Source organism: Excalfactoria chinensis, chromosome 3 (genome assembly GCF_039878825.1).
Source record: "Excalfactoria chinensis isolate bCotChi1 chromosome 3, bCotChi1.hap2, whole genome shotgun sequence".
Classification (NCBI taxonomy): domain Eukaryota; kingdom Metazoa; phylum Chordata; class Aves; order Galliformes; family Phasianidae; genus Excalfactoria; species Excalfactoria chinensis.
The window spans coordinates 75,885,383-75,911,082 of record NC_092827.1 but is presented as its reverse complement, the minus strand read 5'-3'; the positions used below and the strand labels follow the sequence as shown (position 1 = coordinate 75,911,082).

The following is a 25,700-nucleotide window of genomic DNA, read 5'->3' as shown; positions in this document are numbered from 1 at the left end:
CTCCTTCATGGCTGGGGTGGCTGCCTCACGTTGCTTCTCTACTTTCAGACTTTAAATCCCAGGGTTTGAAAATGGAGGTGTGCTCAGTGGAGGGACTGGAGCTGGCACAGGGGGTCTGGGAAGGCATTTTCACTTCTCTCAGTATCTTGAAGCTTTGTAAAGCCTGGGGGAAATCTGATGAGCTTTCCTGGTGCGCAGGCAGAGGTGCTGAGAGGGAGGTGGCCAACACCGAGCGGGAGCCCGACACTACCCAGCTCCAGCAGCGAAGGCTCCGTGTATAGGGATGTCTGACCCTGCCCCCTCCTGAGGGGCTCCTCCGGGATCCGACCCCCAGCCCGGAGCTGCCACTATTCGTGGGTCCAGGGGCTCAGCCTGGCCCACGCAGTGACCGTGGGTGGGAGTCCTGCGTGTGGCCGCCCCCGGAGGCAGAGGGAGCAGGGCAGGGGTGAGCGGGCAGGGCGGGTCGGGCCGAGCCGGCCCGGGGGGGCTGCCTGCGGTTTGGGGCTGCGGGAGGCGGGATGTCCCGGGGAGGGAGCGGGGATGTGCAGGCACACGCAGCCGCTGGCAGGCGGCCGGGGCGCACGGCGGCGGCGGCGGCGGCGGCGGGCGGAGCGGCACACGCGGCAGCTCCCTCCGCAGCCCCGCGCCTCTCCAGCCCCGCCGCCGCCGCCGCCGCCTCGCCGGGCATGGCCGCCCCTCGCCGCCGAGCCCCACGATAGCCCCACGAGCCGCCGCGTCGCCGAGGTGAGCGCACCGGGGAGGTGGGCTGGCTCCGCTGCGCGGCCCCCGCCGCCCGGGGGGGGCAGCGGGGCCCGGGTGGTGCGAGGCCCCCCGGCCGGAGAGGGGAACGGCAGAGAGAATGCATCCCCGCCCGGACCCTCTGGGGTGTACGGGGCGATCTGGAGGGGTCGTGAAGCTGCGGGGGGACTGAGGGGGCCGGGAGGGCAGAGCCGCGGCGGCGCGGCATCTCCCGGTGCATCCTGCCGTGCCACGGTAGCTCCGGGCCGGGGGACTGGGGAAGAGCCCTCGTTATGAGGCTGACCCCGGTCGCCTCTGGCGGCTCCCGGTCACTCGCGAGGGGGTGTCTGTAATTCCCTCGGGTGGGCCCTAGCGCCCCAGGGCACTGGAGGGGATTGGGAGCGGGAGCGTCCCTGCGCCCCAAGGCCGGGCCCGCTGACGTCCCCGTGGACACCGGTTGCCCCCGGGTTGCGGCCATCGGCGGCAGCACACGGAGGTCTGGAGCTCGAAGGGGCAGCAATGGGGAGCCTCGCGCAGCGAGCTTTGCAAGAACGCGTGGTGATCGGAGGTCGGGCTTTCAACAGCCCTAAGGGATGGGCTGCCAACTGCTCGCCCGTCGGCCCTCGATTATTTTATAAGTTTCCTAGGCATTGCTTCAGCCTCCCCTGAAATGCTGCAGCTGTCCGGCACTGCCCAGCATTTCAGGGCAGGAAGCGAAGGGCAGTCCTGAGAGCACAGTGACAAGGGGAGCATGCAGAGGGAGGATGCTGTGATCCCTGCTGGAATTTGGCTGGGACACTGACAAGCACACCCTGCAGTCCCTCTGAAAATGCTGTGTCCTTTGTGGGTGATGGTTTGTTTGTGGTGAGATGCCCTGAGCAGCATCACTGCTTTGGGCTCAGTGGGTGATTTTGTCTGGTCCATGTGTGTCAAGACATTAAAAGTGTCCCTAGCGCCTTGTCCTGCAATGGATGTAGGTGTGGGGGGACTTCTCTCCAAATCCGAGCAGCCTTCTGTGTAGCTACGGACCCAACACAACCTTCTCTCACTTCACAGTGGGGCTGAGAGCAGCACGGCCCCTGCCCATCACACCCACGCAACTGGATGGAGCCTGCTCCTCTCCACGCTCCTCATGGGATGGCTTAACCCCTCCCATCTCATTATAGTAATATCCTTATGATATCACCCTAGAATTTCCTGCCCTAAACAACCCCAGGAGGCTGGGAGGGATCGAAGTGTTGTTGGAAAGTGTTTAATGCTACTTTACAAGGGCAGGAGGTGGTCAGAAAATCAACGGGTGCAGGACCTCAGGGCTCACAGAGCTCTCTGCGGGGTGTTAGAGGGAAAGGGCTGCACCCAGCAAGTGAGCGCTGCTCAGGGCTTCAACCCTGGGGCCTATTGCTTCACCCCTTTCCTTACCAAAGCTATTTTCTCTGGTGCTACTTACTGCCCTCTCACCATCTAGATCCACCCCACTCCCTTCCCTCCTAATTGAGCCAGAAGGAGCTTCGCATCTTAGCCACCGGCTTATGGGTTTGCTTGCTGCAGGCAGTGAGTCTTTGAAAAGCAGCCCAGGTGCTGTGAGCATGGGATAGATGCAGTGCAGGGACCTCACACCTCACTTAACACAGAGCTCAGGTCCCCCGATGCAGGGAGGGAAGGTGAAGGTCCCTTTGACAGCACAAGTGTTCATAGAGCCCTGGACGGAGCAGTGTAGCAGCCTCAGCTGCTGTGTGTTCAGCACTGGGTATATTTGTTTGGTCTCCCATACGCATGTTTTAGAAGGCTTTTTGGCTCTTAGTTCTCTGACGTTGCCTCAGAGGAAGGAGCGTGGAAGGACAGAGGGGTGTGTGGTGAGAAGCCTGTACAAAACTGGATGTTTCAGCTCAGAACTTGCAGGCAGTGGGGAGGAAGGGACTCATGAAGTGACGCTGCAGTGTGAGCCAGAGGCCTTTCCTCAGCCAACTCTTTTCACCTTCATAGGTGTTCATCTCGGTGGGGCCACACTGACCATGCTCAGGAGCTTCTGCCTTCAGCTCATGTCCTTGCTTTGGATCCTCTTGGCCCATCACCAGCTTACCCAAGGTGAGTCTCCGGGTCTTACTCTTCTCTGTCCAGCTCCTCAAATCCATCCCTGGCACAGACAAGACTCCGCAGCTCATCAGCTCAAATAGAGCTGGACTGATGTGGAAAATGTTGCTTCGTCATCTGGCACCTGGGAAGTGACTGATGGTGACTGTGAGACCCTGTTGTGATGGCAGCTGGGTGGCAGTGCACGAGCAGGCGGGAGGTGAGGGGTCCCAGTGCCCCACCTCTCACTGGGATGGGCCCATGGGGAGAGGCAGGGTGAGAGAGGGAGATCTTCCCGACCCCAAATGGCTAATCCTGGATCCTGTGAGGCAAAATCCTGAAGATTAGCTCGCCCTTCCCCCACTCTGGGTAAGTGCAGAATTCCCAAAGCCATCTGCCAGGAGAGGTTCTCATAGGCAGGAGGGACAGTGATACCCAAGCCTGGGCTGAGCAGATCCAGCACCACTGCCTTGGTTGGGTTTGGGAGGCTCCTGCCTTACAGATGGAGGATTGGGAAGCTCACGCCTCATGGATGAAGGGGTCTGATTAGGGCAGGCAGTCACTTGCTGGCCTGGGTGCATGATGGGTTCCTGCAGAAACCTCTGAGTAGGTGATGTGGTAGAGGGAGAGGCTGGGGTGAAAGCAGACACGGGGCTGGAGAGAGCAAGCTGACATGGATCAGGAGTGAGAAGCGGCATGGCAAGGCCACGGCTCAGTTACAGCATCATTATGGTGGCCTTTAAATAAATAAGCAGAACTGGATACCTGCTCCTCAGGGGGGTGCTTGGGCCCTGGCTGCAGTCTGCTGCATGCTAGCAGTTTTCCTCAGGAATGGGAGCATCCCAGAGATACAAAGGACCTGTTCTCGCTATTTCTGCCTTTGGTGCCTTTGTGTTCTGTGTGTGCCTGAGCCTTCTCACCCCAGTGGTCCATGTGCTGTAGCATTGGCTGTAGGGTCCCATTTCTCAGCTACCTGCAAGTCAGGAGGGCCAGAGCAGGTTTGGGGTCACCCATGATCTCTGCTTAACCTCAGCCCCCTGTCCCTGCCTTGCAGGTGATGATTGCAGTGAGCACTGCAACCTGGCCCACGGCAGCTGCGACCAGGATGGGAAGTGCAGGTACGTCCACATCCTTCATTGCATTTCTCTCTCCTTACCCACACCTCAGCCTTAGCAACGCCCCACCGAAACTGCCCTCTGCCCAGGGACTTTTGCCCTTGTGGATTTTAGGTTTTACATTTTGGGAAAGAAAAGCAGTTTGCACCTCCTGTTCCTGCACTACAGCCTGTGGTACCCAAGGGAAGCAGTGCTTGCTGCCCACTCAGGTTTATCCTGAGGTTTATCTTCATGCTGTTTTGTTTATAGCTTTTGCAGTATCTGGTGCCACCTCCGCTCAGCCCTGCTTCCATAGAGATGCCCTCTTTTCTTAGCACTTGCTGAGAGCTGTCAGGACGAGGGAAGGCCACCTGGGACACCATAGCTTTGTTTTGTTGATGGTTGTGGCCACCACACCACTCCTTTGGGACTAGAAAGCTCACTGTATCCTGCAGGGCTCTGTTTTCCACCATGCTGTGCCCATAAGCCTGTAGACTCAGAGTCACAGAATATCCTGAGTTTGAAAGAACCCATAAGAATCACTGAGACCAACTCCTGGCTCCATCTAGGACCATTCAAAACTCAGACCATACATCCAAGAGTGTTGGTGCCATGACCACTGCCCCGGGGAGCCTGTCCAAGGGCCTCACCACCCTCTGCTGATGAACATTTTCCTAACACCCAACCTGACCCTCCCCTGTAGCTCAGTGCTTTCCAGATGCTGGCCACATCATGTGAGGACTCGTGTAGGGACCACCCACTCCAGCACAGGACCTCTAGTCTCATCCCCTGGGGCTTTTGGTGTTACAGATGGGGCTTCTCTCTGCCTGTGTAGCTGCATGGTGGGGGATACAGAGGTTGTGCAGTAGGTACAGAAGCGATGGGTGTCACAGCGCTGCCCTGTCCCCTCAGGTGTGACCCAGGTTGGGAGGGCGAGTACTGCGAGGAGTGTGTACGCATGCCAGGCTGCCTCCATGGGACCTGCCACCAGCCCTGGCAATGCATCTGTCACAGCGGCTGGGCCGGCAAGTTCTGCGACAAGGGTGAGTCCCTGGCTGGGTGGGGGTAGCTCTGCAGGGGACAGAGGAGCATCATCCAAGCTCATCCCCATGCTGCACTTCAGGGTGCTGTGGCTAAAGTCCCGCACACCCTGCATTGATAAGAGGGATGGCACAGCCAGAAGCCACATGTGGGTTGTCAGCTTGGGCTGCAAGGGGATGGGATGTGCATTGGCTGTCCCCAGCTGCATGGCGGGAGCTGCATGACACTGTATCCAAGTGTTGTTATCTGTCTTAACAGTGCCACCACCATGGTGTGCTCCTTCTGGCTGGCATGCACAGCACCACCTCTAGGGCAACAAGGATTTGTCTTGCCACCTCCAGGCCTGGGCTGTTAGTGCCTGTTGGAGGGAAGGAGAGAGAAGCTGTGGCCACTTTCCCATCCCCACTGGGTCTGGCAGGTTGTGGGAACTGAAGGGACTGCATTGACTCTCATTTCTCACTCACCCCACCTTTTCCTTCCCCCTCAGACGTCCACATCTGTGAACATCAGTCCCCATGCCAGAATGGGGCTCAGTGTGTCTACGACCGAGATGGGGACTACTCCTGCCTGTGTCCAGAGGGCTTCCATGGGAAGGACTGTGAGATGAAGGCAGGGCCATGTGAGAAGGCGGGGTAAGACACAGCATTGTGATTACAGACAGCACTAGTTGCAGCTCAGTTTGGCTTATTGTCTCCATGTGCTCATGGAGTTAAGCCAAAACCACCTTTGGCTTTAGTTTAGCCTGGCATGCTGCAGTCCCGCTAGGGCTGTGACCTTAGCGGGGTCCCATCCCTTGTCAGTGTGGATGCAATGAGCTGACACCAGTTGTGCCTTAAGGAGCATCAGGAGGGCCTGCATCTTCCTCAGATCCTCGGCCTGCTGCCTCTTCTCATTGGGCAGCTGCCCTGTGCCTTGGGGACATCCCACCCTTGTCACTGGGGAGGCAGCAGCTTTACCGCATCCTCCTTTACCGCATCCATCCACCTGCTCTGTGGCTTGGCAGCCAGTTCCAGTAGGGAGTTTCCATCCCTAGGGCGGGAGTCACTTGCTCTCCAGAGCCATGACCCATCCTTCCTCTCTCCTCGCAGATCTCCATGCAAGAATGGGGGGCAGTGTCAAGACGAAAATGGCTTTGCCAGCAACTTCACCTGCCGGTGCCTTGCTGGCTTCGTGGGGGCTCTCTGCGAGCACGATGTGGATGATTGCCTGATGCGGCCCTGCGCCAATGGCGCCACCTGCCAAGATGGGATCAACCGTTTCTCCTGCCAGTGCCAGGTGGGCTTCGAGGGGCGTTTCTGCACCATCAACATCAACGACTGTGCCAGCCAGCCCTGCAAAAACGGGGCCAAGTGCTACGACCGCATCAATGACTATGACTGCTTGTGTCCTGACCGTTTCACTGGCAAAAACTGTGAGATCTCCATCCCTGAGCCCACCTGGGCTCCCCCCTACCACCCTGCAAATCATGAGAGCAGCTGGGCGATGAGGAGCACCACCAGTGAGATGCCTGCGGTGACACAGCCAGAGCCCGTGAGGACTGCGGTTACGGGGCGGCGTGTGGCCAACCACAGCGAGAAAGTGCCGGGAGGAGGGTTGTTAAAAATCTCCGTGAAGGAGGTGGTGACCCAAAGGGACTCGGGGCTGAGCGAAGCCCAGCTGGTGACAGTGCTGGTGTTTGGGGTGCTGACGGCAGTGCTGGTCCTCATCACCATCCTGCTCATCCTGAGGAACTGGCAGAGGGGCCGACAGCGGTCGAACTGGTGCCAAAGCCCTTCGCAGTCTGCCAGGAAGCTCCAAGATCAGGAGTGCCAGGTGGGCATGTTAAACTCGGTCCTCATCGAGCCCAGGAAAACAACGGAGCTGTGAGCACTCTGAGCCGGGCCCCTGCAGGTCATCGTGCTGGTAGACCCCTTGAACTGCACCCCAGGCAGCTGTTCTGGTGCAAACTGGGCGGTAGGGAAGGGCTTCTCAGGCAGTGAGCGCATCAACAAAACCCCACAGTGCTGGGCTCGGTGCAGTGGGACCAAGCTGTCTCCACCCGGCCAGTGTCTGTGTGAGTGGAGTTAGGGCTGCATGGGGCCAGCCCTGCAAGGGAGCAGCATTGATACCGCTCCAACGTGAGTGCTTGGAAATGGGACTGGGAGTGCTGGAGTGCCATCTCACAGCTTCTGCTTGGTCCTCTGCAACTCATCTCTGTGATTACTTGGAAGTGGCTTTGCCCTGCTATTTCTGCTGGTGTCGGGATGTTTCTTCTGGGGCATTTGAGACGGTTGTGCCTGCTCAGCGCTCCCTGCCCTGGAACAAGGTCTCCCAGCTGTTTCTGGAGGTTGTAGTCTGAGATGCTGTGTTCCAAGGGCACAAGCAGATGCTCTTGCTCTGTGGCCTTGTGGCCCTGTGAGACAGTTTGGAAAGACTATGGAGATCATTTAGGGTCTCCTGCCCTTTTTTTGCCCTGTGTGATGCTCCTTCCTCCTGCCACCAGACTTGGCATTACGAACATGTTCTGTACCTTCCTCCTGATGCTCCATGGGGTCTCACCTCCCCACTTATGGAGCCATCCTTTCTGGTATGGACACAGACAGCAAAGTTCCTTCCCCACTCCAATGTGCACTTCTGCTTTATTGTTTGCTGACAGGGAAGCGCATGGCCTCTTCCTTGTGGGGCATTCAGGGCCTGAGCTGGTTCTTCTCACATGCCTTCACAGGTTAAACAGGAGCTGGACAAGACTGGAGATGTGCTGCAACTGGCTCAGGAGTAATACAAGATCCAGATCCTCATTTCCCCTGCCAGTCCCTCCAAGGCAACCTGCTGCCATTAACCTCAAACCAGCCATTGCAGTGTTTCTTGATAGCAACCAAGCTAAACTCCCTGCAGTGGATGCGAAGACAGGATACAGAGCCAATGATGACTGTAGGAAGCAGATACAGCACTGCAATCTCCTTGCTAAAGCAAGGCTGAGAGGTACTTAGCCTTGGTACCGGCTCTGTTCTGCCTTTTCTGGTCTGGTGTACAACAAGCAGGGCCTCTCTGCCAGGGTCAGGATTTTCTGTGCCTCCTCATAGGAATGAGGGGTTAAACAGTGGAAATCTTAAACACTAAACAACAAAACAGCCCCCACTACTGGCCTGTGGGGTCACAGAACAGGGTTCGAGGTCATGTAGAAAGAGAGTGGACAGAGGATTGAGCGCTCAGCCAGGAGAGAGACCTGGGAGAGGGGACTGGGGCTCCATGAAAAAGATTATTTTTTTAATACATGAATGGATAATGTACCTTTATCAAATAAAACAATTACAAGACCAGAATCTGTATCAGAGAATGATAAAATAATTTAAGTTGAAGGGATTTCTTTACGTCAACCTCCTGCTCTCAGCAGATTCAATGACATCAGGTTGCTCAGCTTCTTGTCCTGTCCGGTTGTGAGCATCTGTATTTTCATCACTGCCCTCAAGAGTGCAAACCCAGACTGTGGCACACGGATTGCTCCAGTCCATGCTCTGGCCCAAAGTCACCATAAACCTTTCATTGCCTGGAAGCCCTTCACTTTGCTGCCCTGGCATTGTCCTGCTGGGAGAAGTTCTCAGGGCCTTCTTGATCTTAACATCTCAAAACATCAGATACTGCTTAGTTTGAGGCCAGCATTACCTGTCACTGAGCAAAGAGAGATATAGCTGCAGTGGGCAGGGACCTGCCTCAGGACAGGGTAATATCTGCAAGGTGCTGCCTCAAGAGTGCTGGAGAGCAAGGAAAAGCTAAGACTGAGTCAAAGGGCACTGATGGGAAGAGCAAGCTGATTCTCCAACTGAAAGAAGCCATGTGTTCGTGTAGGTGGGAGCAGGGGAGAAGTCAAAGGGAGTTCCCCTCGGAAAAATGGTCTTGGAATAAACTAGCATTAAGTGCCTTTAGTGTCACTGCATTCTGGCCTTTTGGAGGAAAGGTCTCCATAGGCCAGAAAAAGAGCAGTAAGAACTCTGGGTGCAAACTTCTGGGGTATTTGGAGAGGCCAACACTCCCTGGAGGTTCTAGGAAGAAGGAAGGGTTACCTTAGTGCAGAGGGCACCACTCCTGCAGCTCACAGGCAAGTCTATGTCTGGAGGGCAAAGGGAAAAGGAACCCAAATAACACAACTTCACAAGAATGTTCCCATTTTATTTTAAATGGCATACTTGAGACTGAATCTCAGATTAGGAGTCACTGATTCTTCAGTGAGCAGAGAAGCCCTCTGTAATCACAAAGGGAAGTCTTGGGGCCCTGCTTAGGGCCAGGCTCGCATGGCCCTAAGCACCAGTTCACATTTTCCCTGCTAAAGGAAAGGCTACAGTGCCATGCTTCCATCCCTGAGACAGACAGTCACTGTCAGCAGGAAGCAATGACCCCTCCTCTCACCTCAGCAGCTCCTTGCCCTGCAGGGATGGGGCTGGCAGCTGAGGCAGGAGGAAAGGCAGACACGGATGCAGAAGGGCTGCCTGACCTCAGCCCCTGAAGGAGGTCACTGCTGCCCGCTGTGCAGCAGGCGCTGAAACAAGGAGCCGTCCTTTTTGCTTAGACAGGCAGGTGAGTCCAGCTCCACCACTCTTCCAGCCTGCATCACTAGCACACGGTCCGAGTCCAAGATGGTGTTCAGCCTGTGGACAGCAGACACCAAAACACACATTAGTGGAGCTGAGGAGGATCTCCACACAGTGCTTCACCTGCTGTCAAGGGCTGGCCCAAGACATGCCCAGCACCAAGATTCACAGAGCCTCTCCTTATGCACTCAGGGACATGGTACAGTCCAGTTCTCCAGGCAGCCCCTGTCCACCATTGAAATACAAAATGTTTCTATCCTCACAGCAGAGTTATTGAGTTGCTTCTGTTTGCCCATGCAATTAATGGCTCACTCAAAACTGAATGGTGTGGAATAACCGCAGGTACAAAATTCCATCATCACCTCCCCTCTTAAAGTGGAAAAGAGGCTGAGGTCACTTCCAACCCAGTCTTGCTGCTTTACTGCCTGTCACTCCTTCCTCTGCTGGTTCTCCTCAGTAATTGCTCTTTCATCAAAGAAAGCTTGACTGCACCCCAAACACACACCTCAGCCCACACTGCGCTTACCTTCCTACTCTAGCTCTGCATAATCTCCCTAGTGTTGGAATCACATTCCCATCTCCCATCTCCCCATCTAATCCACTTAACAAGACCCACTCAATTCCCTTGCAAGGCCTGGCCGACCCTGTCTGTTATCTACCACTCCCACTTGACAACATCTCCTGTCACCCACTTGCCTGATTTTTATTTCTCCAGTAAATATGGTGCTGGGAAGCAGTTCCCTTTAAAACATCCTACATACCCACTGCATGACCCTCCTCCAGGTTGCCTTCCACTTGGCAACAGTGGGAGCATTCAGGGCAGAGACCACAGCCGATCCATCCCTTCTCAGAATCCACAGCATCTGTGTTTTACACTTCTCCATCACTGTCCATATTCTGCTTCAACTCTTACATTAGATCTCTTGGCTTTGGAGCAAGCACTGCTGCTACGTACCGTCTGGGAAATGTCTAGCCTGTCAGCATTGGATGCAGGCTGGGTCCAATACCCCGGGTCTAGAAAAGAGTATTATCAAGTGCTCTGCCTCCCCTGGCCAGCAGCTGTCTGCAGCCCTTCTGCCTTCAGTTGTCCTGCAGTGCCCTCTACTGAGCCAGAGCCACCTGCTTCACTCATACGTCCAACTGCTGCCTTCTGTACGATATTTCTTCACTGCTCCTTCCCCCACTTGGCAGAACCACATTCTAGTTCACACCCCCTGGTCCCAGCAGGAGAACCATCAGCTATACAGTATTTCCCCTCTACCGTCGCCCAGTTTCTAGGTATAACGTTTTAACCACCATGTTCTGCTCAAGCTTCAGGCATGGCAGGCACAGCCACTGCTCCCTCTGAGGGCATAACACGGTGTCAGAATGAATTTACACGTGAAGTGATGGTTTCTCCATACCTGTGAGCAATTGTCAAAACAGTTTTGTCAGCAAAGCGCTGGCGGATCGTTTGCTGCAGCAGCTGGTCCGTCTTCTGATCCACACTGGCTGTGGCCTCATCAATGCACAGCACCTGCCAGGGGCAGAGAGTGAAGGGGACACCCAAGCATCACTGGGAAGACCCCAATCTACATCAAGGGACAGTGCGACAAGGTAGCACAGGTCATCCATCACCACCACACCCCACTCCTGGAGTACCCTGCCCTGTTGTACCAACACGGCCATCAGCAACACACTCCTTTCTTTGATGGAGGCAGGCACTCACCTTGGCCTGTGTCAGGAGTGCTCTTGCCAGACACACCAGCTGCCTCTGACCCACAGACAGATTCTTTCCTCTTTCTCCCAGCTCACTGTCCAATCCACCTGCAGAGGTCAAGCTGAGCGGTTACCACATCACACCCTGTGTAGACAACTCCCCAGGTCTGTTTTTTTCCCCCAGCAGCACTCAAATTTCCAATCTTGCTCAGTCCCAAGTATTTCAGTCAAAGCCCTTCTGCTTGGATGCAAGCAACATTGGGCAGACACAAGATGTGCTGCTAGAACCAGGGCTACGGCATCTCTCTGAAGCTCTGCCTGAGCATCCACTGGTGTCCAGGTGGATCAGCAAGATTCTGCCACCCAATCCATCACCTGACAGACTCTTACTGAATCTCTGGGAAAGTCATTGTGGTCTCACTGGCCTTTTCCCACTGGTGCTAGTGGCTCCTCATCGAACCAATTCTGTACCACATCAACCCGCTCCCATTTCCTCAGCTTCCTAACTGGGAGCTTTCTCTCCTCTCCCAGTAGCAGGGCCCACCAACCTCTCCACGCTGACTCCAGACTCACCCATCTGGGTAACAGCATCCCGCAGGTGGCACTGCTCTAGCACCTCATGGAGCTCCGCATCTGTCCGTTTTCCCTGAGGGTCCAAGTTCTCTCGGATTGAGCCACTGAATAGAAATGGATCCTGGGGGATGATGGCCAGTCTAGATCTGCAAGCAAAGGACAGCTGAAGGCACGTGGGGTGAGTTCTGCAGAAAAGCAATGGCCTATTTAATTTTTTTCCCCCCGGCATGCCTTGTCTGCATGTCTTAAAGGCACAGAGACAGGGCTTGGGCCACATATTCAACTTGGTTCCCTTAGCATAGTTCTACAGAAACAACAAAGCAACTCATGAGAAACTGCAACAGACAAGAGAGGAAGCCCTTTCCTCCTGACTCTTCCTTTTGGCATCCAACCAGTGGTAGCTCTCAGCTTCCAGAACCCCCTTCATGATGGGCTGCCCCCTGCTTTGCTCAGCCCTCTGTACCTCAGGTCCTCCAAGCCCACCAGCCGGCTGTCAACACCATCCAGGAGAATACGGCCTGCTTTCAGCTCCAGCATGCGGAACAGTGCCAAGAAAAGGGTGGATTTTCCAGATCCTGTGCGACCCACAATCCCCACCTTCTCTCCAGGGTACACGGTGAAGCTCACTCCATCAAGCGCATTGGGAAGGCCTACTCGGTAGGCCAGGATCACCTGCTGGAACTCCACAAGCCCTTGGCTAGGCCAGTCAGCAGCAACCTAAGAGAGGTACCAGAGAAAGACACAGGATGAATGTGACTGTCATCTTCAGCCCCATCTCCACACAGGCCAAGTCTCACACATTGCTTTGGATGATTGCTTGGCTTTTGAACAGATTCAAGGTGCAGTTCAGATCTGTCTCCTACAATTTTTTCCCCCACTCACAGCTCAGCCCTAATGCCCCCTTCTGCTTTTTCACCCTTTTTCACCACTCTAGCCTTCAACAACTCCTGCCTAAGGTTTATCCCCCCAGGGGTGCGCTGGTAAAGGATGAATGTTTGAAACAGATTCTTTGGATGAGTGCTTTCCAGACACTCAGTGGAACCTTTTGATCTCCCCCAGGAAGAAACCACAAGGCACAGGGCCAGAAGATGGGCTAATTCCTGAAACCAGCTTTTACCTGGACCAGTTTATCCTGGGGCTCCACGGGGATGTCTGTGGTATATTCCTCTGTGCGCTCCACACTCACCATCATGGTTTCTGTTGTAGTGAAGCTGGAAATGAGGCCTGAGAGCAGGTTTGTGACAGACAGGGCATACGAGAGTGCCAGGCCCACAAGTCCTGAAAGGACAAAAGCATAAGCGAGGATGTTCATGGCAGGGAAGGAGCTGGGATCTTGTTAGGACAAAGAAAAAAATAACACAAAACAAGAGAGAAGTCATCACTCTGGAGTCTGGGATCTTCCTGTTGGATGGGGACGTGTAAAATCAGCAACAGGAGCCAAAGCATCACACTGTGGGCAACATGCAGAGTGACAAGGAACAGAAACTCTGGATCTTACTCTGGTATACAGAGACGTGCAACTCTGGGCTGAGAGGAAGCCCTGGGCCACAGTCTAAGGGTGGGCAAAGAAAATCCCCGGCAGTCTACCTGGATTTCCTAGCTGCTTCTGGTGCTGGATGATGGCAATTCCTGCAATAGCTGTAATTACAGCAACCCCAATCATTTGCAAGCGAATGTCCAGCCACTGCATTGCTGTGTTGCTGGCAAAGAGGCAGCGCTGATTCTGTTCTAGGCGCAGTTCATTCTCTAACTCAAACCTGGTGGAAGAACAACAGAAGCTCATATCAGGCTGTGCACCAATCAGCTCTCATTGCTACCGCCCAAGATCACAGGCATTCCTGCCACCATGTAACTAGCTCCATGTTAGGATGACCCTGATCTATAAAGCCAAAACTCGGCCCCTCTAGGTGCTCTTTCCTTCCACTCACCTCTGTGTTGCCCGCATGGCTCTGATGCTGCTCAGTCCTGAGAGAGTCTCTGAGAAATGAGTGTAAATGGGAGACAGGGTGACACTGTAAAGGCGCTTGAGTTCCCGGGATGTGCGCCGGTAATAGCGTTGGATGGAGAAGTAGAGAGCAGCCAGAGGGAGTAAGACCAGGCCAATCCAAGGGAGACCATAGGTGATTATCACCAGCATGCCCAAAAGCCCATACATGTTGGCCAAGAAAATGTTAAGGATAAATGGCAAGCTGTCATCCACACAGTATAGGTCTGAGGAGAAGCGGTTCAGGATCCGGCCTGTTGGTGTCGTATCAAAGAAGGTGACTGTGGCCTAGAAACAGAGAATCAAGAAAGCAGAATGACCTGCAGGAACTCTGTCTTGTATTGAATTTTATGACCATTACCTTTATAACTCTCTGGAGCAGTCGCTTGTGAATGACAACGGCAGCACGGATAGTGCCATAAGCGAAGAGGAAGGCGCGAAAAATGGTGAAGAGAGAGTTGGCCCCTGCGATGCCCCCATAAACTGTCAGGTAGAAATTCACATTCACCGAAGCATTGGAAAGGGCTGGGGCTGTGTCCAGAGCTTGAATCGGGGAGCTAGGACAGAGAAGGAGGATTATGAATCTGCCAAGGTCCCCGTGGCAGTGAAGTTACACTCAGGGCATCAGAACCCAAAAGCAGACTCGAGGGGAAATCAGGATACTTGAGCCTGATACTCCTCTTTTGCCCTGCCGAGAAAAATGCTGATTACCACGCAGCCAGAGGCCTTCCATCAGGTTATGGGCTCTACAGGCACCTCATATATCACCTGCCTGGCCAGAGATTTCAATTCTTTCTTTCTCAAAGCAGTCTTACAAATCCCCTGCCTGCAATGGGATGGTCTTAAGAAGGGTACTCACAGGAAATGCACAAGGGCAAAATAAGTAATGAGTGTGCTTCCTTCAGCATCTCCTGCCCAGCGTTCACTTACACAAGCCCAACAACGGAGAAGAGAAGCAGCTTTGTGGAAGGCAGGGAAGTTGAAAAGACCATCACAGATGTATTTGCTGTTTGGGATATGCTGGAGATCCAGTGTGAGAGCCACCAATCCGAGATATTTCTGGATGCTACGGAGAGAGACAGACTGCATAAAGGATTCAGTCTTCAAGTCAGCAAAGCAGAAAAGTTGGAAGGGAAGCAGCTGTGTAATTTCTGTTATTGTCACACTGCCCCGTCCAGTCTTCCCTGACCTCATTCTACACTGTCACTAATATAGCAGGAACAAGAGAACTGCCATGATCTGCAGTGGTGAAAAGGAACTGCTAAAGGAACAGACACACACAACTGCAGCAGCAAATGAGAGGCCAGATCCTTTTCCCACATCTTCTCCCACCATTCCCAACATACTATTTTAGTTTGTGGAAAAGCATTCTTCTTGGTGTGGGGAGAATGATCAAACCTCTGTTTAATTTCCCTGGACTCCATACAGCCAAGAACAAGAAGGACAGGAACATTTAAAGAGAGATGTGCTCTTGGGTCATTGCCTCACCTTGCATCAGGAGCAGTGAGAGGAGGATAGATAGTGCTAAGCAGCTGCCCACTGCCAACCAATATGCCTTGTAGACCTGAAAATCCAGAGCCCCTTCTTTCTTCTCCTCCTCCTTGTGGAGGAGACATTTGTCCTGCAATGATTCTTCTGCCTCTGTCTCTATAGCTTCTTCCTGGCCCTGCTCATCAGAGTCTGTTGGTACAGAAGCAAACACAAAAGTCAGCATCACACTGGTACCTCCTGCAGCTGCTCCTTGATGCCAACAGAGCAAGTCAAGGCTATGAAGAAGACTTATTCCCTTCTCTCTGCCCTTTTGTGATAGGTGCACCAACGCTAGAAGGTTCACACCCAGATTTGAACCACAAATGGAAAAGCAGATTCAAACACTGTTCCAGACCAATAGCTAATGGTCTTCTCTTCCCCTCTGAACACAATACCCACAGATCAGCTCTGCCATAGGTAGTGAGAGCTCTGCTTCAAGGCCAAAAGCCATCATGTATAGGTTCTGTCTGGGTGCTCAGATGGCCTGTATTGTCCCAGACACCCCCAAAATTGCGCGGTGCAGACCTTTATCATTCCGCCTCTTGTTCATATCCTTGAATCTGGGGACAGATTCCACCAGAGGCAGGATATCAGCTGGTGGGCCTGCAAAGAAAGACATGCACATGTTTCAGAGCCTGAGATAAATCAATGATTCTTCCTGATCATTGCTATGAAATGACCCAGGTATGATCTCATCACATTCTCTATTTTCTCCCACAGCAACTGTTTTCTTTAAAGTTCTTCTCCATCTATCCCTGCCATAGCCTTTTGTGTTATCAGCTTTCTATGTCTGTATCCATGAATGTGTATGCTCCCTTCCACACAGCCTTCTTTGCCCACCTGCAGTGTCCTCAAACTCTTTAGCCTTCCCTGGGTTCTCCACCAGTTACTCCTACTCCCTAATGGCCATCTTTGCTCAAGCCACTCCAAATTGGCACAAGTGGATGCCTGTGAAGAAAGCCGCCGTACCTGTCTTGATTATCCTGCCATTGTCCATCAACAACAAAGCATCGGCCTTTTCCAAAAATTCTGTCCTATGGGTGCAAAGGATTCTGGTCTTGTGTTGGAGAATTCCAAGAATGCACTTCTGCATAAGATGACGGGCTACATCTGCATCAACTGCAGCCAAGGGATCATCAAGGAGGTAAAGCTCTTTTTCCTGAGAAAAAGACCAAAGACAAGGACAAGCTCCTGGCCCTGCCTGAACAGGCAATACCGGAGAGAAGTGCTTCAGCGTGGCACACTGCCAGCAACTTTTGGCCAGCATGAAGTGGTTTAAGGCACGCAGCCAGAGCACACCGTACATCTGCATGCTTCCAACTTTACAATCAACTTGGCACAAGGCGCAGCAGAACTGCTTTGCTATTTACCTGATAAACAGCCCTGGCAAGGGCTATTCGAGCCTTCTGACCCCCACTGAGTGTCACACCGTTTTCACCCACCTCTGTCTGGTCACCTGCAGGTAAAATCTGAAACATTCAAGAAAATCTGTTTAAAAGGTATAGGAATCCACTGCAGACTAAAGATGAGAACACTGAGATCTCTCTCCTGACTCTGAAGCAAATTAGGAGCTCCTAGTACTTGGCACTTCAGAAACTCACAGACTATGTTATAAACTCAGAGGAGGAGGCTAGCTTCTCACCAGGTCTAACAGCAAGTTAATTGGCTAACATAGCCACAAGCTTCAAATGTACAATACGTGCATTACTGATGACCACAAACTCAGCCCCTCTGATCCAGAAAGCATCAGCTGCTGATAGATCTGGTTGAAAAACCTAGCAGTCAATGCTCTGATGGAATATCTTTCATCAGAATCAAGAGTTTTTAGCTTAGCACTGAGGAAACCAACCTAAGTGCTAACAGAGCGATCTTGAACCTTAAAGAAAACTGGAGCTGGGTATAGTCTGGGACTGTTAATCACAGCTAAGCTTTGTGACTGTGACACTGGAAAAGCAGGTTAAAGCCTGCAAGAATGAGAACTCCTCACAGTGAATATCAGGCGGAACGTATGGCTGAGGAAGCCCAAGAGGTTTTACAGCTCAGGCACTCACATTCAGGTCCTCAGAGAGGGCACAGGCCTCCACCACTTCTTCATACAGCCTGGCATCATACTGTCGCCCAAAAAGGATGTTCTCACGGACAGTGGTAAACTGGATCCAAGGCTCCTGTGTGGCCAGACCAAATCCTTGCTCCAGGTCACAAATATATATTTGTCCACCTTGTCTGCAAGCACACCAGGGGTAGACAGAATGACGTTAAAGGTAAACTGTCGGTAGATCAGAATGACCAGTAAATAAGAGTAGCATTCAATGGTCCCTGCCTGCCACAGAGTGGAAGAACCAGACAAGGAGAAGTCTTTATATTACTTACTTAATGAGTTCTCCAGTGATAGCTGCAAGCAGAGAGCTCTTGCCAGAGCCAACCTTCCCAACAACTCCCAGGAGCATTCCCTGTAAAGGGAAATGAAAAGGACCAACTTGATACGCTAATACATAGCACGGACTTCCTCCAGTCCATCTCAGCTCTGAAAGACATTATATATGTACTGTACCACAGGCACAAGAGAAAATATTCATAAATGGCTTGTAAAACCAGGAAAATGTGCCACCCTGATGCCATCTTTATGTTTCCTCCCGCATTCCTGCTCACCTTTCTCACTGAGAGGTTCTCAATGTGCAGTTGCAGACTGCCAGTGGATAAGGGATGGCTGGTGCTTTCTTCTTTGACTGGTACCCATGAAAAATCTGCACCTCTTATATCTAAAGCAGAAGCCGTACCTGAAGGATTACCTGCAAGGAAGAAGCAGCACTACAGTGAGAATGCCTGTGAGAACCTGCTATCATGAATACTACCAGCTTTGTTCCCAAATGCAAGAGGCAGAAACAGAGCACAGCCAGGATGCCCTGGACCCAACCCCAAAATAAGACACTTGCCAACTGACTTGCCCTTAAACTTACACCTCATTTCCTCCAATCCTCCATTCTCCAACTCCCAGCAGAAACACAGGCTGCTCTGCTGGCTCTCAGTGAGACACTGTGAGGATAATCTGGTTTTATTGTTGAAGGTGAAAGAATGGCAGGGAGCTAGCATAAGGCAAGGAAGGAGAAAAACAGAGTTGTGATGGCTCAGGAGAGGGCACTCATGCCTTCTTGCCAAGGCAAAGCTGAGGTTTTTGATGGCTTCATTATCAGAAGAGCTTTGGATGGAGGAGGGAGCAGTTTCTTTCAAAGGCACACTAGTGGTGGGGTTCTTTGAGGACAAGCAGTGGCCTATGTTTGGTAAAGTCGTGCATGGCTACCCTCCAACACTGCCTTTCACACCTCAGCTCTCTGCTCCAAATGTCTCCTGCCCAGGGTCCCAACCCTGCCAGCATCCTTTGCCATTACCTAGGGCATAATACGATTCCAAATCCTGGTCCATGAGTTCAAGGAAACGCTGGATCCGATCCAGGGAAACTTTGGCTTCCAAAGTCCCATTCAACACCCATGGGAAACTGTTGAGGGGGAGAATGAGCATCCCCACAAGGGCCAATGCTGTGAACACCTGTGCAGGTAAGGAAACAACCATGAACAAACGCAATACCTCCCTGCATCTTGTATTCTCCAAATGGCTTCAGGAGTGAGAGCCCAAAAGGCTGTGGGGAGACATGGGGAGATCACTTTCCAGAAAAGATGCCTCAGGGATGCAGCCCCACTGCAGATTGTCCTCTGCAAGAGACAAATTGGGAGCTCTCCTGCCTACAGTGAGCAGTGCTGTCACTTGGGATCTCCTCCTTCACCCACCTTTGTGGCAGTGAGTTGGTGACCCATCAGGACATAGGTGATGAAGATGACAATGGAGACAACAACCGGCAGTGCTGCCCACAGATAAACACACACAGCATCCAAGTATTTGATGGCTCGCAACTTCTGCAGCTCTTTAGCTCGGCAGGTATTTATCCTGGTGCTGAAGTGCTTCTCCCAGGCATAAAACTTGATAACACGGATGCCACTTAGGAACTCCGTCATTAGCTGCAGGCATAGAGAAAAAGCATGGAGCATTTGCTTAACACATCAAATGTCAGTTAGGCATCTGGGCTGTGTTCAGGTTTGCAGTTGACCCCTGCTTAAGGGCCAGGCTTCAGAGACCAGGAGACATTTATTGCTAACAGAAATATAAACTCAAGTGGCAGCTGCTGAGAACTTTGCTCTCATTCATTCCACCAGCTTGCTCAGCTACTTGTGCCTGAAAGGCTCACAAAAAGGCAAAATACTATACAACTTCCCAGCTAGCTTGCATCCAAAGCCAAGCAGGCTCACATCCAGCAACTGAGGTATCTCTGCAACACATTCCCCTCTTGCTCCTGCTCTCACATCAGCATGCACAGAGCAAGCCGAAATGTGTCTGTGCCTGACATGAAAGAAAAGCAACAAGAGAGATGCTTAGCAAACTCATCTTGAAACAGCTGGAGGAGGTCCAACACATTCTGTACTACTAGATGCATCTTCTGTCAGGAAGATAAATATTTCAGTAGTTCCAAACAGCTGTGGAAAAGCTGACTGAGGATGCCAAGCTAGAGTGAAATGAAACCACGACATCCACAATCACTGCATTTGTCCAGATTGCAAGATACCTCAACCATTGACAGCATTACTGAAGTAATGGGATGGAAGCATGTCTAAACGAAGCAATCAGGAGCCATGCCTCAACTACTGCATGCAGAAGACAACCCTTGCAAGCGAACTTCAATTTGCCCAGGTGGCAAGTCAAGTATTGGAGATTCACTATCTTGCGGGTGAGGAACGTACTTTACACTGAAACACTTTTGAGCCCCTCTAACACTTTTCCCAACAGTGATTATTCAGTACAGCCACTTGAAATTCACTGCAAGCAGCTAAAAAGCCAACGTTCCAGGGACAAATGGGGAGAAAATATAATAACAAGTTCATTGAGCCACCTGTTCCCCCTCACCTTGACCCGTGCATCCTTGTGCTTCAGCATCTCCGCGTTGTTCATCATGATGCGGTTGGCTATGAGCTTGTTTATAGGCACAAGCAGCAGTGCCAGGGCCAGGCCTCCCAGAAAGGCTACACCCACTTGCTGGTAAAGGAGATAGAGTGTAATGGCAAACTGGAAGGGCAGGCTCCACACCTCGTGGAAGCTGAGACAGAAGTTGACCAACCTACTGGTGTCTGTGCTCATGAAGTTGACGATTTCACCCACAGTGAAGCGGGAAAGGCTGGTGCTGCCAACACGGAGAGCTTTGCGGTAGATGGCAGAGATGACGGCAGCTCGCACCATAAGCGTCACCTTCTGCACCTCATAGCTGAACTGGTTCCGCAAAAGTGCACCCACAAAGGAGCCAGCAAAGAGCCCAAGAGCATAGAGCACCCCGTGGCTCAAGGGCTCCTGCCGTGACTCCATGAAGTTCACCAGCAGGTTGAGAAGCAGAGGGCCTGAGAAACCGAGCAGGCTACCAGCCAGCTTGAGAAGTCCCAGAGAGTAGAAACGAAGCCCAAATGCTGCATGAAGCACTGAGAGGAGCCGCACAGCCTCCTGGGCATGGTGCGACCTGTCCAGGACATTGCTACTGCCATCATCTCCAGCAATGATTGGGCTAGTAAGAGACACCGTCTCCTCCTCTACTTGGTGCATAGCTGCTTTCTTCTGCCAGCAGGCATAGAACTGATCACAGACCCTGGCAGCCTGAAGCTTTCGAGGAAGCAGACAGACATCTTGTGGTTGGTTCAGCTTCCACTGATAGCCACGTTTCATAAGAGGGTTCATCCAAGCATAAAAGAAGCGTGAGAGCCAGCTCTCACCATCTTCTGCCACTCCCTGCTGATCTGATGCTGAGATCTCTGACTCTGAGATGAGCTGATCCTGCTGCCAGGAGCTGTTGATGGAGAAGAATTCATGCCTATCAGCAGCGGGTAAGAGGTAGCTAATCACATAAGTCAGCAGGGAGGCCAGCTGCAGACAGAGAATGGTGAACCTGGAGGAGGCAGCAGGGTGGGCAGGAGACCAAGCTGTCCCACTTTGGCAATACCACACCAGTGTGATGAGGAGGGAAGGCAGCGGTAAGAGAGTGAGGAGAGCCAGGGCGGCAGGGCCCCTAGTGGAGCTATGAATGGACCTGCTGAGCATGACGAGAGCAAGGCCATGAGTGAGCCACGTCAGTGCAGCAATGCCACTGGATAACACTTCCAGGTATACAGGGCCCAGCTCCTGCTGAGAAATGGCAGCCGGGATTATATCAGCGAGGAGTAAGCCAGCAAGTACAAACGATATGGCAATTCTGCATCTCCAGCCTCGCCTGTGAGACAACGCAGAGCCAGATCTAGAGGAGGAAAGAACAGATAAAATCTTCACAGTTGATATTCCATCACATCTGTCAGCACTCACCTTTCTTCCTTCACTCATCCTTCCTTTATCCGTTCATTCTTACTTATCCTCCTTGTATTCAGTTCCCTAGGTATCTAACTTAATCAGACTGTAGACACTGTTAAACTAGATCAGGTCAATAAAAACCAACACTAGAGATTCTGATACTATAGAAAGCACCCTTTCTCTACAGAAATTTGTTTGCAAACTGTGATATTTTGTAGTCAAGTGTGGCTCCAGTCCTTGAGGATTAACAGAGAAGTATATTTAACCTTCAGATGATCAAATTCTGTGTCACATTTCTAAACCAAGATTGCCCTCACCTTTGTGAGAAAGATCATCTCCTCTCTCCTGCTTTCAATAATGCTGTCTAGGTAAAGTCCAATCTGTTGCTCAGCAAAAGATTTCATTATCATTCGGGGCCTTTCAGTATCAGCGAACGTTGTTATACTCACTAATTCAAGACGACAGTAAACAGGAAAACTATTTTTTATGTAACTGAACTCACATAAACCTTCCATACCACCTTGTATTTAAATCCCTGTCAAGAAAACTTCCAGTTTCCACAACCCTCATTCACTACAATTCTTTTCACTATTTTCTGCTATTGTATTCTCAGTACCCTCTGTTCCTTCTGGATACCTTTCTGCAAGGGAGCAATCAGAGCTGAACACAGTACTCAGAATTAGGACAGATGCTGACAATTGTAATGGCATTACAATACCGTGCCTTTCTCTAATGATATACATGGCACATTCCAGGAGAACTAATTTCCAGCCCTTCCACCCCGCCTCCAGTCCTGCATAATAACCAAGTGCCAGACAAGTGAGTCCTCATACCTTGGAGTGCCAAGGAAGCAGGCGCTGACCGCAGCAAGGATCACATGAGGAACCACGTTCAACGCCAGCTGATTAAAGCAATGGCCAACTCTGCCACAAACCCACACAGGGAGTGGATCTTCTGGGCTGGTCCCACACAAGCCAGCCAGGATGTTTTCCATCCTTCAGTGGGAACTGAACATGAGCGATGGAGCTCCTGAGGTTGAAAAGAGCAAACGACATGAGGCACGGGACGAGCACAGCCCCACTCAGGGTGGACTGTGATAAGAAATGAACATAGGACCAGAAACAGCTTCCTGGGTCAGGCAGTCCAGGCTATTGCACACCTGGCATCTTATCAGCTGCTCTGCAAACCAAGCAAGCTCGAGCTCGAGCTTGCAGCCACCCCACAATTTCATTGCTCTGGGAACGTTGTACTTGCTGCACTGTCAGGCCAAGAGCTTTGGCCACCCTGCCAAATTAACATCAGGAAGCATTGCCACGCCTGCATCCTGCCTCAAAACATCTACTACATACCAGTTTTACTTCTACACATCCTCAAAGGGGCACGGACAGAGGCGGTGCTCCTTAAAGCAGCACGTAACAGCACGCACCATCCAGCTCACACCAGTGCGCCGGCGTCCGTGCAGGAGGGCTGGGAAAGCGGCAGGATTTGGGGCTCCGTGCTCTGCTTTGCAGACTGAAGCACACGCGGGCCGTTCCGGGTCTTACACCATCCAACCAAACACAGCCAAGCGCCGGCTCTTCCAGGTCCCCCCCAACACCGCCCCGAGGCAGGCAGCCCCGCGAGGGGACGGCATAGCGGCGCTTTGCCGCCGCACGTCCAAGTTTGACCCCTGCCCCCTACCGTACCTCGGCTAGGCCCGGCCCTCCCCCGGCTCCGCGCTGCCCACGTGGAAGAGAGAAGGAAGTGGCACCTGCGCGCCCCCTAGCGGCCGGGAGGACGCGCTGCTACTGCTGACTTCATAGGTGCTCGAGTTACCCGTTTCCACAAGCCGTCCCTCCGTACGCGCTCGTACGAAGGGAAATTCGGGCATCTCTGATAATAATTCGTCACCGGTAATAAATTTTACTTCCAACACACAGCTCTTCGGAGAGGCAATAAAGCGTTCTCTGAGCTTACAAGCGTTATCGGCGGGGTGCTGAGGAAGCAGAATGCCAGTGACATCCCTGCCGGGTATACGGAGCAAGCTGGCCAGAGCAGTGAGGCAGCAGAGATGAGAGCACACGGCTGGAGGCTACAGTACCCTCTAAAGATAGTTTCCTGGACAGAAGTAGGAGGAGACAAAGGTGTAGCAGCTGGCAGCGCCACAAGGATTTCTGCTGTGGGTTTACGAAGGACAAGGCATGAAAAGACCCACCTGGGTGCCTACCAATCCCCAGAGGAATCCCACACAAGCTCAGGGTCTCCTTTCACACCACACTGTTCTCTGATCTCCTTGTTGCCATGTGAGAAGAAGATTCATTTATTTGTCCTTTTGGTCAAGCTTTACTGGTTCTCTGCCCCCCACAGGAGATTTCAGTACCCTCTGGTCCCTCAACTTCTGACCCTGAATAATTTAATGTTTCGGAATTAAGAATGCAAAAGATTATTATATACTGTATGTGTAACATCATGTAAAACCCTGATAAAAACAAACCCAACAGTTTACTGGGTTTCCTGGTTGTTTATTCATTTATTTACCTTTGACTGTTTTGAAACCAAAGCTCAAAACTTTCTTTTTTTTTTTTTTGAAACTGATGTAAAGAAAGCAACAGGATGGAAAAGATGTCCAAGACCAAGTAAGTCAATCTGCTTTCTTCCAGCTGTTTACTATTTCAGTTAATATAATGGAGTGCTTGACATAGATATTCAACACTGAGGCAAGAAAGCGTGCTGTTTCTTTCAATGAAGAATCAGAATGTGTGTGAGATAACAGTATACTCCCTACCGTAAGTGACTGCTCTTATACTGTGTCATCCAAACAGAGGAGATATCTCCAAACATACATCAGCTCTGTAGTTACCAGGAAGCACAACCTTGTGCCTCTTCAAGTGTAATGACATGTGTTGCTTAGGGGACTCAGCTGCAAGAAGTTCAGCATTAATTACCTCCAGTACCATTATATCCTCCTTGCACAGGAGGCAGACTTGCAGTATATGCTGGGAATCTTCCAAAAATCTGTATCCCAAGACACCTGTAATTCTGGTATGGAAAAGTACCTGACAAGAGTCAACTAAAATAACTATTTATGCTTCCAAGTAAAACTCTCCTGGATCGCAACAAGCTGTGACCAGCATCTCCCCTGGGTTGGGGCACCTCTCAGGTCCTCCGGATCCTCAAGGCTACCCACAGACGGATACCAGCACAAAGTCATCCTGCTGTAGCTGGTCTCAATTAGTGCCTGCAGAAGAATAACAGCATATTACAAGTATCTGTTCTAACACTGAGAAGAAGGAAGCTTTAACTATAAGCTAAGCTCATTCTCCTTCCAGCCACCTCATTTCTTATATATGTTTTAATGAGACATTTGTTTCACAGGCACGGGCGCTAAGGTATCTCACAGGAGCCACATATTTCAGTGCATCTGTAAGAGTACACTTTGCACCTGTACATACACATCAATTTAGGATACCCTGCTATTTACTGTGAACCTCGCCGTGCATAGATCTATAATCAAGTCACTGTTTTTATCACATATTTCACTAACTCGCTTTACTAACCTTCAAAGCAATCAGCAGTGAAGTTTCGTTAAAAGCCAACCTTTTATTTACCTCCTGGCACCAACAGATCCTCAATCACTGCTCAACATAACCAAGAGGGGACTCCAGCTTTATTTGCAGTGACAACACCAAGCACTGCCCGGTAAAAGCCCCGAGCAGGGGGTGAGCTCCGGCACGCAGCTACATGCGGAAACACCGACAGTACCACACAGACCTCCACCCACTAACCTGACGTCCTACTTAGCCGCTGCTAATTACAGGACAGCATCACTCCTCCCGACAAGAAATTTCTCTTCGTACCCAACCTGAACCTGGCGCAACTCGAGGCCGCTACCTTCCACCCTATCGCTGTTACCCGGTGCACACACGGAGGTAAACTCACTACACAAGTACCCGCGCGCCGCACCACTCCCCGCCCTGACCCCCGGCCGCCATTTTGTGCGGGAGTCCCCGAGTCCCGCCTCTCCTTCCCCGCCCCCTGCCGCGCTCACCCCGCCCCCCC

The 25,700-nt window shown here is 52.0% G+C and overlaps 2 protein-coding genes and 1 long non-coding RNA gene across 7 annotated transcripts; 1 reads left to right on the top strand and 2 right to left on the bottom strand.

Annotated features, from left to right (window-relative positions):
• The first annotated feature begins 200 nt into the window (after positions 1 to 200).
• DLK2 (delta like non-canonical Notch ligand 2) lies at positions 201 to 8,243 on the top strand. 2 transcript variants are annotated; one of them, XM_072332114.1, is made up of 6 exons: positions 201 to 445; positions 2,722 to 2,823; positions 3,863 to 3,926; positions 4,815 to 4,945; positions 5,431 to 5,575; positions 6,032 to 8,243. In XM_072332114.1, exons 2-6 carry the CDS (start codon positions 2,751 to 2,753, stop codon positions 6,807 to 6,809), a joined length of 1,191 nt encoding a protein of 396 aa, XP_072188215.1. In that variant the 5' UTR covers positions 201 to 445; positions 2,722 to 2,750; the 3' UTR covers positions 6,810 to 8,243. The 2 variants fall into 2 exon arrangements, with proteins under 2 accessions (XP_072188215.1, XP_072188213.1); XM_072332112.1 differs by lacking the exon at positions 201 to 445 and adding an exon at positions 608 to 744 and having other exon boundaries at positions 6,032 to 8,237.
• Positions 8,244 to 9,070: 827 nt separating this feature from the next.
• On the bottom strand, positions 9,071 to 23,390 carry ABCC10 (ATP binding cassette subfamily C member 10). 4 transcript variants are annotated; one of them, XM_072332727.1, is made up of 22 exons: positions 23,348 to 23,390; positions 22,496 to 22,691; positions 20,244 to 21,612; positions 19,076 to 19,303; positions 18,680 to 18,836; positions 17,943 to 18,082; positions 17,664 to 17,743; positions 17,345 to 17,516; positions 16,664 to 16,762; positions 16,263 to 16,452; positions 15,819 to 15,896; positions 15,252 to 15,443; positions 14,694 to 14,829; positions 14,125 to 14,320; positions 13,708 to 14,051; positions 13,367 to 13,536; positions 12,897 to 13,057; positions 12,243 to 12,496; positions 11,780 to 11,925; positions 11,217 to 11,314; positions 10,912 to 11,024; positions 9,071 to 9,565 (listed from the first exon to the last, which is right to left on the bottom strand). In XM_072332727.1, exons 2-22 carry the CDS (start codon positions 22,654 to 22,656, stop codon positions 9,430 to 9,432), a joined length of 4,620 nt encoding a protein of 1,539 aa, XP_072188828.1. In that variant the 5' UTR covers positions 22,657 to 22,691; positions 23,348 to 23,390; the 3' UTR covers positions 9,071 to 9,429. The 4 variants fall into 4 exon arrangements, with proteins under 4 accessions (XP_072188828.1, XP_072188829.1, XP_072188827.1 ...); XM_072332728.1 differs by lacking the exon at positions 23,348 to 23,390 and adding an exon at positions 23,089 to 23,221 and having other exon boundaries at positions 9,286 to 9,565; XM_072332726.1 differs by lacking the exon at positions 23,348 to 23,390 and adding an exon at positions 23,012 to 23,140 and having other exon boundaries at positions 9,286 to 9,565.
• Positions 23,391 to 24,339: 949 nt separating this feature from the next.
• On the bottom strand, positions 24,340 to 25,621 carry LOC140250533 (uncharacterized). The gene is made up of 3 exons (XR_011903199.1): positions 25,427 to 25,621; positions 25,199 to 25,276; positions 24,340 to 24,879 (listed from the first exon to the last, which is right to left on the bottom strand). It is a non-coding gene; the product is annotated as an uncharacterized lncRNA (long non-coding RNA).
• Between the last annotated feature and the right edge of the window lie 79 nt (positions 25,622 to 25,700).

Excerpts from the sequence above, each read along its gene's own strand:
- ABCC10 (XM_072332727.1), bottom strand. The coding sequence starts at position 22,656 with ATGGAAAACATCCTGGCTGGCTTGTGTGGGACCAGCCCAGAAGATCCA. Across the intron at positions 12,497-12,896 it reads CCCAGGATAAACTGGTCCAG|GTTGCTGCTGACTGGCCTAG; the intron begins GTAAAAGCTGGT and ends TACCTCTCTTAG. Across the intron at positions 9,566-10,911 it reads GTTTTGACAATTGCTCACAG|GCTGAACACCATCTTGGACT; the intron begins GTATGGAGAAAC and ends TGCTGTCCACAG.
- DLK2 (XM_072332114.1), top strand. The coding sequence starts at position 2,751 with ATGCTCAGGAGCTTCTGCCTTCAGCTCATGTCCTTGCTTTGGATCCTC. Across the intron at positions 4,946-5,430 it reads CGGCAAGTTCTGCGACAAGG|ACGTCCACATCTGTGAACAT; the intron begins GTGAGTCCCTGG and ends CTTCCCCCTCAG. Across the intron at positions 5,576-6,031 it reads GGGCCATGTGAGAAGGCGGG|ATCTCCATGCAAGAATGGGG; the intron begins GTAAGACACAGC and ends CTCTCCTCGCAG.